The sequence below is a fragment of the Globicephala melas genome, chromosome 4 (genome assembly GCF_963455315.2).
Source record: "Globicephala melas chromosome 4, mGloMel1.2, whole genome shotgun sequence".
Classification (NCBI taxonomy): domain Eukaryota; kingdom Metazoa; phylum Chordata; class Mammalia; order Artiodactyla; family Delphinidae; genus Globicephala; species Globicephala melas.
In genome coordinates, this window is record NC_083317.1 from 60,104,506 (window position 1) to 60,120,395 (window position 15,890).

General features: G+C 45.2%; 1 protein-coding gene across 2 annotated transcripts in view; it reads right to left on the reverse strand.

Annotated features, from left to right (window-relative positions):
• DRD3 (dopamine receptor D3) overlaps positions 1 to 15,890 on the reverse strand; it is a 36,523-nt gene that overhangs the window by 4,420 nt on the left and 16,213 nt on the right. For both annotated transcript variants that reach the window (XM_030836844.1, XM_030836843.2), the window contains exons 3-4: positions 8,887 to 9,029; positions 1,603 to 1,799 (exon numbers count right to left, since the gene is read on the reverse strand). In XM_030836844.1, coding sequence (XP_030692704.1) covers positions 1,603 to 1,799; positions 8,887 to 9,029 — 340 coding nt within the window. The remainder of the gene's footprint in view (positions 1 to 1,602; positions 1,800 to 8,886; positions 9,030 to 15,890) is intronic.

Genomic DNA, 15,890 nt, shown 5'->3' on the forward strand with positions numbered 1-15,890 from the left:
TATGAAATTGTCTCGTTTTCCCCCATATTTAATGGCAAATACGGCACCTGAAGTTTTCCCATTAGTGTCCCTTTTCGGCGTTTCTTGGATCTGCCCATGTCTGTTTCAGCAATGCCCTGTTTCCTCTAATGCAGGTTGTTCTGGATGGTATCTTCACAACACATCCAAGAGTCATTGGCTCTGGTCATTGGGATCTGCCTCAACAGTCCTATGCTTTTGGAATATTATTTGATAATGCCTATTCTGAAGCTCAAATCAGGCAGAGTCTCAGATCTGTTATTTATTACAGATGCAAGTGTGAGCTTGGCGCTAAATTTGATTTTGGGGTGGAAGTGGAATTAAGTCAAGCCAATGTCTTGAGAAAGTGTCTCTTATTCTTTTCCTACAGTCAAAGGCATGGCTTACTCACCATTTTTCCCCATGGCATCTGATGGAAATCTGGCCCTTATTGAAAAACTGTCACATAGGGTGCAACCGTAGCCAGGAAGACTAGGGTGGGTTGAAGGAGAAACAGTTGTGGGTTAAGCTCTATATAGTTGGACCATATAGGTGACAATGCTTTGAATACAGTGTGTTCATATCCTCCGTCTTGGGTCCTGACCTCCTATTTCACAGGGGCCAATATTTTTGCTCTACGCAAGTCTTAGGACTTTGAGTTTGAGGTTCTGATTCTCATTCAAGTCGTTATAGGTTGATCTAGACATCCAATGTGTACCTTCCTTCAACATCAAACTCAATTCTTACTCTATGAAGACTTTCCGGAGCATACTGACCTTCATCTTTTTATAAGCTCTCCAGCATTTAATATTTAGATGCTTAGTTGTCTTCATCTCACATTTGGCAAACGTCCCAGTCAGTGTTGGGCTGCTCATTAATTTTGGGTGGAGGTGTGTTTTATCGGCTTGTCTAAGATTCTAAGCTACATGAAGGCAGAGGCTGTATAATATTCCTGCCGTCTCTTCCCTAGAAGATTGCAAGTGATTGGTATTCATCCATTCATGCTTCAAGTACACCTTGAAGCATGTGCCAGACACTGGAATGAACAGAATTCACAGCCCAAGCAATCAGAAGATTTCAGTGACCTTCCTTTTCAGAGCCTTGAAAGACCTAGTAAAATGTGTCATCAGCATCTCCCATTCCCTCATCTGGTTAGTGCCTCAACACAGAGGCAGATCTAGAAAGGACAAGAAGTTTCAATGGACCCCCCCAGTGATTCCTGATGTAATGATCTGGCCAAAAAGTCATTCCTGGAAACCCGGCATCAGCGAATGGTAAAGCTACCACATTAAAACTTCATACCTGTGTGACATCTGAACAGCTGGCCATTTAGGGACAATGAAAGACTTTGAAGGGGAGCAGAAGAAGCCCAGAAGCTATCCTATCATCTTGCTAAGTCAAGTGTGCTCTAGGGAAGACTATCAGTGCACTTTTGAGATTGGATTTCCTACCTTTAAAGCCTAGCCAATATCTGCAGATTAAAAGGTGGGTATCAGATGTGGATCCTCGATGTGGCAGAACAGGCAAAAGCATGCACTGCTGGGCACAAGGCTGGAGGCCACGGGGCTGGGTGTTGTCTTCCTTCTGCCCCTCCAGGGTGCTTACCTGTTGGGGGAAGCCGGGCCTGACGCTGATGCACTGACTGTTCTGTCGAGTGAGGATCCGTTTCCGTCTCCTCTGTCTCAACACCACGTAGATCCTGGCATAGACGAGGACAGTCACTCCAAAGGGCAGGTAGAAGGACACCACTGAAGAGTAGAGGACAAAGTCAGGGTTGGAGATGGAGCAGATGCTGGGGTCTCCTGTGAGTGAGAGAAGGGGAGAGAGCAAAGTAGTTGGCCAAGGATGGGACCTCGGTGGGGAGCACAAAATATGACCTCACATCATGTGTGGTGTCTCCACCATCGAATCCACAGTGGAGCTTCGAGAAGCACTGGTCTGTCCCACCTACCCCCTCATCATGTCCTGGTCTATGTGCTGCCTCCTCCGTGGAGGCTTCCTTGCTTGATTTTCTCAGTCAGGAGCGACTCTTACTTCCTTTGTGCCCCACAGCCCTTTACTGTGCAGTTAGCACACATGGCCTGATTGTTAACTCGTGAGGGTGTCATGTCAGACACCTACGTCGTCCTCTCGCTGAGAGTAGGAGGTCTAATTCATCCCGATGTCACGCACAGTTCACTAAAAAGAAAATTTACCGATGATCACATGCCAGACACTGCTCTACAATGGGGCTGCAAAGATGAATAAGACACAGTGTCCTCCCTTGAAGGAGCTCCCAGTCTAGACAGACAGACGATCCCTTCCGTATGCTGCGCTAAGCGTCACAGAGGAACGCGGCCTGGGAGGCGGGGGTCGGGGGGTGTCACAGAGCAACAGAGCAAAGGCTCCCAGGAGGGGTGCGGCCCCCAGAAAAGGGCCTGCCTGTGTGGAGGCATCAGAGGATTGTTGCATGCAATGAAAGAAAGGAGGAAGGCTTCTTTGCTGAGAATGCCAGGTCCCCGGTTTTGAATCTGAGTTGTCGGGCAGGTGGTGGCTGAATGCAGGCAAGTCTATTTCTCAGCGAATCCCAGTACTGCTCAGGGTTGAGATGGGAAAAGGGCCAGTAAACCCACTGTCATCGTGGGCAATGTGAATCGAGGCACATCCTTGCTTTATGTCCTGAAACGCTCCTGCCCTTCCTCCTTAGGGGGCCCTGCAACTTTGTCTTCTTCACTAGCAGATGTTGAGATCCCTCCAGTAGCCAGAGTAAGGCCTGCAACTTGCCCCATCTTGAAAAAGAAAGTGGAAGGAAACTAATATCTTCCAGGTGATTCCAAGGGCTTTCGACACATTATCTTACCTAATAAATGTGCAACATGATGTTGGCAGGTACCATTACTGTCTCTATTCTCAGATGAGCAGACTAAGGCTCAGAGCTATTCAGTAAGTGACCTAACAACACACAGCCTGGATGTGTTCCTCCAGTCATTTTGTCCCCAAAACCAATGTTCTTTCTGTGATTTTGACTCTCCACCTCCCTCTACTATTGGGGCACGACAAATTTGCACTTTGTCCTGTCAGCAACAGGTGTTGGCACATCCAGCCAATCTTAATAAAGGGATGGGCATTCTCCAGCCCAAACTCTGGCCTCGGAAGATGCAGCCTCAGATGTGAACTGGTGGGGAGAGGGCCGTGGCCACATGGGCCCCTCATTCTGCTTCTTGGTCTACGGAGGTAGGTAGAGGCCAGGCAGCCTGAAGTGGGAGACCCAGGTCTCCATTCACTAACTGTGTGACCTTGGGCATGTTACTTAGCTATGCCAAGCCTCAGTTTCATGGTCTGTAAAAGAAGGACAAAAATATTGTCTCATGTAGTGGTTGTGAGACGAAATGGTAACTATTATTATCATTTATTCTTTACTATTATTTATTATATACTTCCTCCGAGCTCTTTGAACTTGAAAGGGAAGGTACCACTTGGAATGAAAATTTGGAGAGAGACTTATAGGGAACAATATTTGTGGGGGAGAGAAGGGAGCAACAGCTAAGAATTAAAACAAAATGAACAAGAAAGCATGTATTCAGTGCTCAGTCAGGCCTTTTAATGATGGCACTGCCACCAGAATCTTTATGAGCTACTCCCAATTCTCTGATTCTCTTGGTAGCAGGGTAAAATTCAGGTAAAATTAATGTCATCTCACCAAAGCCTATATCATCATCTTTTAGGAAATGACTCATAAAACTCTGAACAGTGGTCACCAAAATGGCATCTTCTGGTCTTCTAGGGGAGTGGGGTTGGGAGTAAGGATAGGGTGGCGGCTGGTGGTCCTTCTGAATCTGTAAGGAGCCACGCTGGCAGTGATCACCCCTCCCCTGCCGTCAGCTCCCCTGCTGTCAGCGTCTGACTATGATTGAAATGCCTCCTCTAATGAGGAGGTACCTCAGCACATTTTGTAGTGAGAGGGGGTCAGAGGGGTGGCAGGGTCACTTTCCGCCTATTCATCTTGTCACCATCCTTGGTGTGCTAGATAGTCCCCATGCGTCTCTGCAGATATACCATCTACCCTTCTCTATCCTCCTCTGGGCTTTGGGAGGCTGACCTCTATATTTTATATATTAACTACGACATTTAAAAAGCCAGGAGCCAGAGTGGGTATAGTATGCTTCCATCTGTGTAAACATGGACACACACACACACTCACATGTGTCCATGCACGGGTGTGTGTATGCACTTGCTTCAAGCATGGCGTGCGGGGTCTTAGTTCCCTGACCAGGGATTGAACCCGTGCACCCTGCAGTGGAAGCTCGGAGTCTTAACCACTGGATCTCCAGGGAAGTCCCGAGCATTATCTTTTAAGAATATGGGTGTTCACTTCTAGGGAGGGGACAGGGGGACTGGCAATCTAGGGAAGAAGGGAGACGTACAGGTAAGTCTGTATATATACCTCATTATACCTTATGTTTTATCATGCGCAAGTATTTATTTTTCCATTAAAAGCATTGAAATATTGAAACGTTGAAATATTGAAAGGATATGTATGAGAAACAGAGTGAAGAGAGAGCACATAGCTATTTCGAAATGGCTGATCAATGATCTTCAGTATACAGTCCCTGAACCTGCATTGTCATCCCTTCCTTCCTCTCCTACCTAAGAAACTGCTGCCTGTCCTTAGAGTTTTGCAGCCTCTCCCAGAATTTCTCCATGTTATGTGCCCTGTGAGGCCTGTCAGCAGGCAGAGTGATGCTGGAGGCTGTTGGGCAGTGAGTGGGGCCCTGCCCCAGCCTCCGCCAGGCCTGGCCTGGGTGTGTGTCCTGTGGGCAGTGCAGAGTGAAACACCACACACAGCAATTCTGAAAGCTTCTCTCTGCTGAGTCCTGAGGAGGTGGTGAGGGCAGTGAGGCCCCCAGGAGCTAGGCTTCCCCAGGAAATGAGGTGCTTTGTCTTGATTATTTAACTGAAAGGGTAGTGTGCTGTCAGCATAACAGTTATTGAATGAACGAATACATGAATGATGAATAAATGAGCAAACTGTACAGATGAACATTTTCCATAAGCGCATCAGCGGTCACTAGCTAGAGCATAATAGGGAAGGCCAGGAGGCTACCCCCCATCCTCCGAGACTGGGATGTTTACCCCAACTAATCTCAACAGCTAAGGAGGAAAGAATGATGATGAGGACTCATCCACTGACTCATTCAACACAAGTTTACAGAGCACCCGCTGTATTCAAGGCGCTGTGCCCGGTGATACACTAAATACATTTCGTGGGCTAGCCTGGGAACTTGAGTCCCACAGTCATGTGAATGGCAAAGTCAAAAGCCAGTTGAGTTGAGAGATTCATGAACTTCTAGCTCATTGAAGGATTTGTCCTCAATTTGTTTCCAAAGACAGGAGATCTTAATGAATTTGATCGAGGATGAGCCTAGTATTCTCTTTGTTCTTCTCAACCAAGTCCCCCTACCCCCAGATGCAGGGTTCTGAAAGCCAGGTGAGGCGTTCTATTGCTAAAATCTAAATAGCCCTCCTCCATTTCTTTGTTTCAGAGGAAAATTAAGTCAGTTGGTAGGACTTTCTCAACTTTAAGTTCTTCTGCCCTTGAAAGTTTCTTAAACCCTGGTCACCAGCTATTGCTTATCCATTCTGGAATTTTTAATAACCCAGTAGCTATCTGATTTAACAGAAATTTAAATACTAGTTATTTTTCTTATCTGTAAAATAAAAGGGTCAGGGATCTTTCAGGTTTCCTCTAGTACTAACACTCCATCCTCTGCTGCCATCAGGGGCTGTTGACGATGTGATATTTGGCTCCTGACTGCTGGGTCTCTGCTGGGACCTGGGGCAACACGGGTCAGCCAGGCCCCACAGTCCTGGAACTCTCTGTGACCCAAGATGCTGCTTTATGTGTGCATCCAGACATGCATGTCACTCTTTTTCGGGCAATAAGAGCAATTCCAAGATAGAAGAACCTGAAGTTCAACTTTCCTCTACGTTACGTTCTCTGACAATTCAGAGTCCCACGTGGCAGCCCAATTCCTTAAAAGAAGAGCCCTGCCAGAAAGTTCTGTTTTGTGTTGCACCTCATGAAAGTCCAGCCACTGCCAATATCAGGTGTTGTTGGCAGTATCCTGCCCTTTTCTCCTTCTCACAGGAGGAGTAGAAAAAAATGGCCGAGAGAAGTCATTTATATTGGGCTTTTGAATGAACTTGGGAAATTCCTTAGAGCTGTAAGAGGTGCTGGAGAAACCCACGTCTATCAAGATAATGAAGCTTTGCTGTGAAGGTCAGACTGAGGCAGAGAAGGCCAGTGGGGCTTCTCTGCCTTGAGTCCTGCTTACGAATTCCCTGAGAGCAGAGCAAGGACTACCACTGTTTAGATATCCCTTGGAGCAGGGGCATAGTTAAATTTTGAGGCATAGGAACATTTTCTAATACATAATAATAATAACAACAATAACACTAGCTAGTATCTACTGGGCTTTTACAATGGACCTGACACGAGCACAATACATGAATACGTGGAGAGCCTTCTGTAGCCTAATTAATAAATTTAAAAGTAAGAGACAGAGAGAGAGAGATGAGAAAGAAGTGAGCCTATACGTGGTAAGTCATGAGCCTTTTTTGCCTTCTCAATTCTATATTTGAAAATCCTTTTGGAAAGATTTTTCTGAGTTTTGTTTCTGAAACAATAATGATCTCACTGGTGGCAACAAAACTGCATTAGGTCCTCATTCTTCTTCACTTTATATGTTGACTTTAACTGGGAACTCTGTCTAACGTCAGATTTTGACTAAGTGTTACCAGGTGTGTGTGTGTTTGTGTGTGTGTGTGTGTGTGTGTGTGTGTGTGTGTGTGCGCCCACGCGTGCACATGAGAAAGACCGCCCCTGCCAGCCTCTAAGAATGAGGAAGAGGAATCACTCGGCCCAGCAAAAGTTGGTGGGGCTTTGCTGCTGGCCGGGTTAAGGATTGCCTTGGTCTAGCAATGGTAGGAAGTGGCCCATACTACAAATTCCAACTTAGAAGGCATTTTCTCATAGAAACATGGATATAGAAGGTGGCTTAGTTATCGGACTAACCCCCAAAGCACATTTAGACTCATTGAAATGGTATTTGAGCGCCAGAGTCAGCTTCTACAGTCGTGTTAGAGAATGTCGCCTTGGTGCATGGGCGTGCACACGCATGTTTGTGTTTATAACGTGACATTGGTGACCGATAATGGGAAGCATTAAAGAGTAACGCAAAGACAATAACAACATATTTTAGGAACACCCTGAGTTAACCAGGCACATCTTTGTTGGATAACTTGGCTACTTAACCTCTAATGCAGCAGAGAAACAAGCCTAACCTTGAGCAGGTGATATGTGTTTCGCACATCTATGTATGTTATCCCAATTTAATCCTCACTTACTTGTAAAAGAACTCTGTGAAGGAGGTAGAGTGGAGTTATAACATATGTAGGCTTAGATTCTAGAGTCAATGAAAATTATAGGGAGTCAAAATTCACCCTGAATCACATATAAAGATATGCATGGTTTGATTACAACCCTGAACAGTAATAAGTAAAGACATATGACACATGCAGTAATATGTCATCTATTATAAAGAGTTCAACCTAACATATAATATTAGAGATGAAGTTGCTGGACTTACTTGTAGGAGGCCATATATAAAAATAAATATTGAAAACTTCCTAACTAAATACATAGACCTGGTCCACATACTTGATTTTGTTCAAGTTTATGCTGTGCTATATTGTTATCCCAAATTTATCAACAAGGAAGCTTAACTTAGAAAAGTTAAGTAACTTGTTCAAGCAGACACAGCTGTTAAGCAGCCGAACTGGAGTTTGAATCTAGATTTTTCTGACTCCAGAGCCTCTGTCTTCCTAAATGTATTTTGACTTCTAAATAATTGACCAGCAAATGACTCTTTGAAGACTATATATAAGTTAAGAGTTTCCTGTATTTATATGTAATGTGTTACATATAATATATCTGTATATACATAAGTACACAGCTATGTGACTTGTACATATATACCAGCAATTCATGAACCTGGAACATAGTAGGAATTGAATGAATCAATTCAAATGGAGAAAATAAGAAATCCAGATGAACACTAGAACATGAGTCAATCAGTTCTCTCTTAGTGAACACTCTGTTTATTTTCAATACCTGTAACTATACTATATGTGCTAATACTTTCCATTCAACACATGAAATTCTTGAGGCTGAAAGATGGTCATGGAACAGACACTGAAGGCACTGTGAGGTGTCAGTTTGGATTGGTGTCATATCTAAAATCCCAGACAACTCAGATATACACATTGTTCATCCATTTGTCCATCCACCCATCCATCCATCCATCCATCCATCCATCCATCCAATAGAAGATGTACCATGTGCCAAGCACCATGGTCAAAATTTTTGTATATTAAAAAATATAAAATACATCCTCCAGTAATTTAGGAATTCATCCTAGTTCCCAAACACCAGAAATGATTTTTATTGAATAAAAAGTTAGAACTGTATACCCTACTCCAGGGCTTTCATGATATGTTATTTTGCATTGTAAATCCATTACGAATTACCATCTTTTCGTTAGTAAACTTCACCTGAATTATTCATATAGCATAGTTTTTTAACTGGCACATTTCTTCAAATGAATACAATGGCTTTTCTTTCAAAATAGGAGTAAGCAGACTTTTCATTAATTGGGGCAGAACATTATTCCTGTGCCATTAATTGAAGAGGTTTTGTTTTCTATTTTATTCGTAATCAATAAAGGCCAACGCTTTGCAGTCTATAGCATCCTCATTTGATTACATTGACCAGGGGTCAGAGCACCACTCACAACCATTCAGATGTGCTGTGAATCACGCCGCTATTGGAAGTGGGGCCGTCATTGTTACCTGTGGTGTTGAAGCCAAAGAGGAGAGGGCAAGACACAGCAAAGGCCAGCACCCAGACAGCCGTGATCATGAGGGTCACGCGCCGACAGGAGCTCTGTCCTGTGCCATGTTGGTAGTGAACTGGCATGACCACTGCAGTGTACCTGTGAAAGGGAGGGGAGAGAGGATAGACATGATGAGAAAGGTTCTAAAGACAAGTTGAAAGAGTTTACTAGAGAAATACTCAGGTTGATAACATGTGGCAGGAGAAAAATAATTTGGTTCGAGAAACTTAGAGAGAAAGGGGTATTTGAGCGAACATAGCAGAAAGGCTGAGACAAGATAGATGAAGTACTCATTGAGGGAGGTGAGCAGAGAAAGGGAGAAAGAATAAAAAGCATAGCATAACAACACTGGGTTGCCGGAGATCTTCTTACCAATGCTGGTTGACGGCCCAGCATATCCCAGCCTTATATTCACACACCCTTAACCTTGAAGACTCTAGATGCTGGTTTGTGTGCCTTTACGTTCTCCCACAGTTTTTCAGATAATGATGGAACTGTGCCCAAAGAGGATGTTTAGCCCTGCCTGTATCCTAACATTAATTCTAACCCTCGTAGTGACAACTATTCCAAGTAGCAGAGATTTTGTAAATAGAGATGAGTAATATCCAATGAAGACTTATTTTAAAATCAAGTTTTCATGCTGTCTTAATCTGCTTGGGCTGCTATATCAAAAATACCATACACTGGGTGACTTAAACAATAAATATTTATATTTCACAGTTCAGGAGGCTGGGAAGTCCAGCATCCATGTGCTGGCAGATTTGGTGCCTGGTGAAAACCCACTTCTTGGCTTGTAGACGGCAGTCTTCTTGCTGTGTTCTCACACGGTGGGAGGGCTGAGGGGAGCTCTCTGGAGTCTCTTTTATAAGGGCACTAATCCCATGCATGAGGGTGGAGCCCTAATCACCACCCAAAGGTCCCACCTCCTATACCATCACATTGGCAGTTAGGATTTTAACATATGAATTTGGGGAGGGGGGCACAAACATTCGCTCTACAGCACATGCTTTTACACGGTCGAAGCACAGTTTCTTATTCCTGTTGGATATTGTTGTCTTTTCTGTGGTATATCCACACGTACATTTACAGCTGCTTATTGGACTTACCTGCACGATTGCTCCATGGTTGTCCCAAACTCAAATTATCTGAAATAGATCTTCCTATTTCCCTACATCTCTTAATCTGCTTCCACTTCCTGCCTTTCTTCCAGACATCCACATCCAACATTCAGGCTTTTTGACTCTTCTTTGGCCCTTCCATATCATTTGCTCACCCATTCATTTAGCCTTTCATTCATTCAGTATTTATTGAGTTCTCACTATATACCAGGTCTTATTCTGGAAATACAGAGATGTGAAAATGGGACATTGTCTCTGTCCTTACTGAGCTGGGAGTTGAGTGGAGTAGATAGATGAAAAAAATGCTAATATAAAATGAGTATCACGAAGGAAGTAAGCTGGATGATGTGTTTAAGGATAGTGGAGGATGTAAAGAAGGGGCAAATGACATAAGTGGGTAGGGAAATGAGTGGGGTGAGAGGGAGCCAGTCATGAGGGAAGGTAGGAGAAGAACATTTTAGGCAGAAGGACAGCAGGTCCTGTAAATTTACCCATTATGGTATCTTCCCCATTATCCATGCATTTCTTTTCTACCACTTTTTCTCTGTGATGGCCACAGCCTCCTGGCTGGTCTCCTATTGCTAAGTCCCCAAATAGATTTCATCATGTCCACCCCACCCCATGTTTCCCCCGACTCAGATGAAAACTGTCTGAAATAGGCATAATTCTAAGATGGCCCCCAAGATTTATGCACTGTAGAACTAGTAGAAATCCTGTGATTAGATTACAAATCAACAGACTGAGTAAATCAAAAAGGAGATTATCTTGGGTGAGCCTGATAATTATCAAGGTGAGCCCTTGAAAGGGACTGAGCCCTTCCTTAATTCAGAGAGATTCAAAGCATGAGAAATCATCCTCCTGGCCTGCAAGGGGCAAACTGCCGTGTTTGGGGAAAGATCATTTGGCAAGGAACAGCAAAAGGCCTATGTGAGCTGAGAACAGCCCCTGGTTGACAACCACCAAGAAAGTGGGAACCTCAATCTTATAACTGCAAGGAACTGAATTCTACTGACTACCTGAATACGTTTGGAAGACGAAAACACAAGTCAGCCTACACCTCATTTTCAGCCTCGTGAGACCCTTAGCAGAGAACCTACCTACATGGTGCAGACTTTTTGACCTGTGAGATTAAAAATGGATATAAAGTCACTACATTTGTGATAATTTGTTACACAGCAACAGAAAACAAATACAACGTCAATACTTAGCCTTCCTCAACATGACCCCAACTTGCCCAGCCAACCTGACCTTCCGTTGGACCCTGACACTTAACATATAACTGCAGCCATACTGGCCTAGTGACGGGTTATCTTCAACAGTCTTTGTTCAATCCATTATCCCTTTTCCTTCCCTGGGTAGCTCATTTTTTCTCTCCTTTAATCCCAGATCAGCTCTCCAGTAACCTTCCCAGTCCTTCTATCTTACAGAACCTCTAACCCTGAATGCATAGCACTCCTATGCCAATCAATCACGTTGCCCTTCTGCCTGCATTACTGGACTTGCCTCATGGCTGGAGAGAGATAGACCCCATAGGATTTAAGTTACTTAATGGCTCAAATCATCTTATAGCCTTGGTATTCCATATAGGTCCTTGTACAAAGCAAGTAGTAAGAAGCTGTTGACTGCCTCATGGACTCTGAAGGCTTCCTTCCTCATAAGAGAACAATTCTAATCCTAGCCCAGCTCAAGGGATCTAATATATATAGCTGGGTCTACATATGCTCAATTTTTATTTATTTATTTATTTATTATTGAAGTATAGTTGATTTACAATATGTTAGTTTCAGGTATACAGCAAAGTGAATCAGTTATATATACATTCTTTTTCAGATTCTTTTCCCATATAGGTTATTACAAAATATTGAGTATAGTTCCTGTGCTATACAGTAGGTCCTTGCTTTATCTATTTTATATATAGTAGTGTGTATATGTTACTCCCAAATTCCTAATTTATCTGTCCTGTCCACCTTTCCCCTTTGGTAAGCATAAGTATTTTTCTATGTCTGTGAGTCTGTTTCTGTTTTGTAAGTAAGTTCATCTGTATCATTTTTTTTAGATTCCACATATAAGTGATATATGATATTTGTCTCTCTCTGTCTAACTTCACTTAGTATGATAATCTCTAGGTCCATCCATGTTGCTGCAAATGACATTATTTCATTCTTTTTTATGACTATTATTCCATTGTATATATATATACCACATCTTCTTTATTCATTCATCTGTTGATGGACATTTAGGTTGCTTCCATATCTTGGCAATTGTAAATAGTACATATGCTCAATTTTTCATTGTCTCGTCAGTGTCCAGGGGACCTGGAGGCCAGATGCAGAGCAGGAACCCCCTTAGCTCCTCTTGTGCACCTCAGGGCTTGGGGCTGAGGAAGGGAAGGACAGACCCTGGGCTGGAGGGGGTGGGGTAGTGCTCCCTGATGCTCCTCCTATATGTGCCAGCCACCTGACTCATCTGCCTCATATGCATCTATCTGGCCTTAGAGTTCACGTGTTAACATTTGTATCCCCAAAGAGCAGCCTGAGAGTCAGCTCTGAGGGCTGAGATGGAGGCAGACTGCAGAACTTGGCCTTGGCACCCTAACATGTGACAGAGGTGGCTTCTTTGTCAAGAGGGAGAAATAGAGTCCTTATTTAATAAGGTCAAATTACGATCCCACCACCAGCCTCAAGGAAGGCCCATGACAACCCAGTTCCCTTCTCCTGATGCACATACACTATAGATCCTCCCTTGAATCCCTAACTTGGCGATAAAGGAGCAGGGCAAGCAGCACCTGGCACTCCTCCAGGCCTCTCACTCTCTCAGGACTTCTGACTCTGCTGGGGCAGTGAGCTGGGGCTTCACGTCAAATATGTCAACCAGGGTCTGGCCCTCAGCAGTGATCCCTGAGGCACCGTGGAGGAGAGGCTGAGCCTGAAGCCCGCAGCTGTCCTGGCCAAAGAGCTGATGAGGGTCAGGAAGGAAAGGTATGGCACACTTCTTCCTGTCCAGACCTGTTGGCCTTCATTTACATATGACCTTGGACGTAAAAGAACCCGACCATTCCATAATTTGGTAGTGTGCTGCTAAATGCCTAACAACTGGCTCTGCAGGTGAAAAAAAGCCCTAATTTATACCATTTGTCAATTTCTGTGGTACAAATACTCCCACCATTGTCCACTTCAAGTTACACCAATGGTTTAATAACCGGCTCAAAAAACTAAAATTTTGCCAATCAGTTCCCACTAGCCATTACAAGCTGACTCCAAGCCCACCACTGAACGTTGCACACTTTCCTAGATCCGCTTTAATATTCAGCAACTTCTTGGAGACTCCCATTAATTCAATGAGTCAGTAAGTGTAGGGAGCATTGGCTCCATTTCATAAAGGAGGAATCAAGGACATAGAGAGGTTACATGATGAAATCAAGTTCCCACAGCTGGTGGTACCAGTCTCCGAGGCCAGGTCTCTCCTGGGTGCCCTGCTCCCTGCCAAGGGCACTGCCAAGTCTCTGAGGCCTTACGGGGGACAAGGGCTTCCTCAGGAAACGTGGCACTGAAAGGTGGTTTGTACTTTGAGACCATCGTGGCTACCCAGAACTGAGTTACCCCATCAATTAGCTTGATTGTATTAATTTCCGGGGGTCCTGTTAAAACACATATTCCAAGGCCACACCCTTGGATACTTGTTCCACTCCAGAAGTTTGTATTTTTTTTTTTTTTGTGCGGTACGCGGGCCTCTCACCGTCGCGGCCTCTCCCGTTGCGGAGCACAGGCTCGGGACGCGCAGGCTCAGCGGCCATGGCTCACAGGCCCAGCCGCTCCGCGGCACGCGGGATCCTCCCGGACCGGGGCACGAACACGCGTCCCCTGCATCGGCAGGCGGACTCTCAACCACTGCGCCACCGGGGAAGCCAGAAGTTTGTATTTTTAACAAGCAAGTGCATCTTACAAGATTAGACAAGTTGGAGAAAGTCTGCATTAGGGAAAATTTCTGTGTCAAAACTCTTGTTAACTTGGGTAAGAAGTGAGAGATGAGACTACGTTTACCACTGTTACATTTATATAGTTTTTCTTCTTAGTTTTAAAACATGATTAAGCTTTTAGAATAAATGAGACCCCCCCACCCCCCCGCGCCAAATTTGTTTCTAGGGTGAAAAACGCCAGGAAGCTTGCCATCGGGGCTGAAACACAGAGGCTGTTCCGGCATTGGCCATCGGAGGGCACCAGAATGCAGCAAGAACCCAGCCAGCGCGGCGGGGTGAGAAGTTCACGGCTCACCTGGGGGCTCTCCAGGCCCCCAGTGGGGAGGCGGGGAGGGAAAGCTCGGCCCCCCTGGTTCCTGCAGCCCTGCAGGGACCCTGAATTCCAACTCAAGCAGACTGCTCAGCCTCTGATCTCCTCCCGAATCGATCGCAGATGACCGACCGCAGGCCAGGGCAGGGCTGGGCGTGGGCCCGGCGCTCACCCGGTTCTTCCGGGTCTTCGGTCAGAGCGTGAGCGCGCGCTGCGCGTGCTGCCCAATCGCTACCTGGCCAGCCGCCTCCTTTTGAGTTTCTAGCTTTTTGGGTCTTTTCTGGCGTGGCCGGAACGCTGGCAGTGTGCTCAGTGGGTAAGTCAATGGACGTTGGAAACAGACTGATTAGCGTCTGAATTCCGCTTGGCCTGCAGCTGAACCTTGTGACCTGGACCACAGATGTGACTTCTTTGAGACCCAGTTTCCTCATCGCACAAGGGGGATAATGAGTCCGCCTGATAGAGCTGTTATGCGTATTGAATGCGATGATCTCTGGGAAGTTTTTTAGCACAATGCCCGGTCCATCTTAAGCATTCAAAAAATAGTATTATTATTATTGTCATTATTATTGTGCTAGCCCAAGGGATCTGTGATTGTTCGTATCAGTGAGTTTAGGGGTGTCTGCCCCTTATTCCTGATTATCAGGGAACATTAAATTTATTTATTTCTCAAACAAACAAGTATACAGCACTTTCTAGGTGCCAGGCAACTGTTCGAAGTCCTTTACAAACATTAACTCATTTACTCTTCATAACAACGCTTTTGCTCTGATCTCCCCTAAACAGGTCAGGGAACTGAGGCCCAGTGAGGTTAACTGACTTGCTCAAGTTCACCTTGCTATTAAGTGAAGGAGCCAGGATTTCCAGCCATGCAGTGTGACCCAGAGCTAGGGGCCCAGAGTAGGCTAAGCCTCTGAGAAAGGCAGTGAGCTGGAGTAGAAAGAGGCTGGCTGAACCCCCTCTCCTGCACCTACCAGCTGTGTGGTCTGGGCAAGGTTACCCACACAGTCTAGTCTTAAGAATCCTTACCTGTAGAGTGCGGGTAATACACCTACCTTGCTGGGATGTCGTGAGGGTTAGCGATAATGACAAGCTCTTGGTGCCTGGCATGTAGTACATGCTAAAGAAATGGTAGCTATTTCTACCGCTGTTGCCTTTAGATTCACTCAAGTTAGGATTAGCACAGAGGTAGCCAGGGCATTGAAGACAAAGGAAATGTGACTGGTTTAGTCCCAGGAAATAGCACCTAGAAAACTGGGTGCCGGCATGGCCAGAGGCCCCTCCCTCGGTGTCCCATCCCCGCCTCCACCAATGAAGGGGCCAGACAGACTGGTGGTGTGGGAGTTGGGAGACTCAGATTCTAGTTTCAGACCTAAGAGGCTACGGGTCCCCATGGGGGCATTTAGTTTAACTCATTTCTGCACAAATGAGTTAAACTCTAACGCCCCTTAAGACTCCCAATTCTGTGACGGGGGTCCGTGGGCTTGTCACTCTGCTGAAGGTTTCAGGATCCTCACAGAATTCGACCTCTGCCTGGGGCCCTGTCCCCAAGTGGG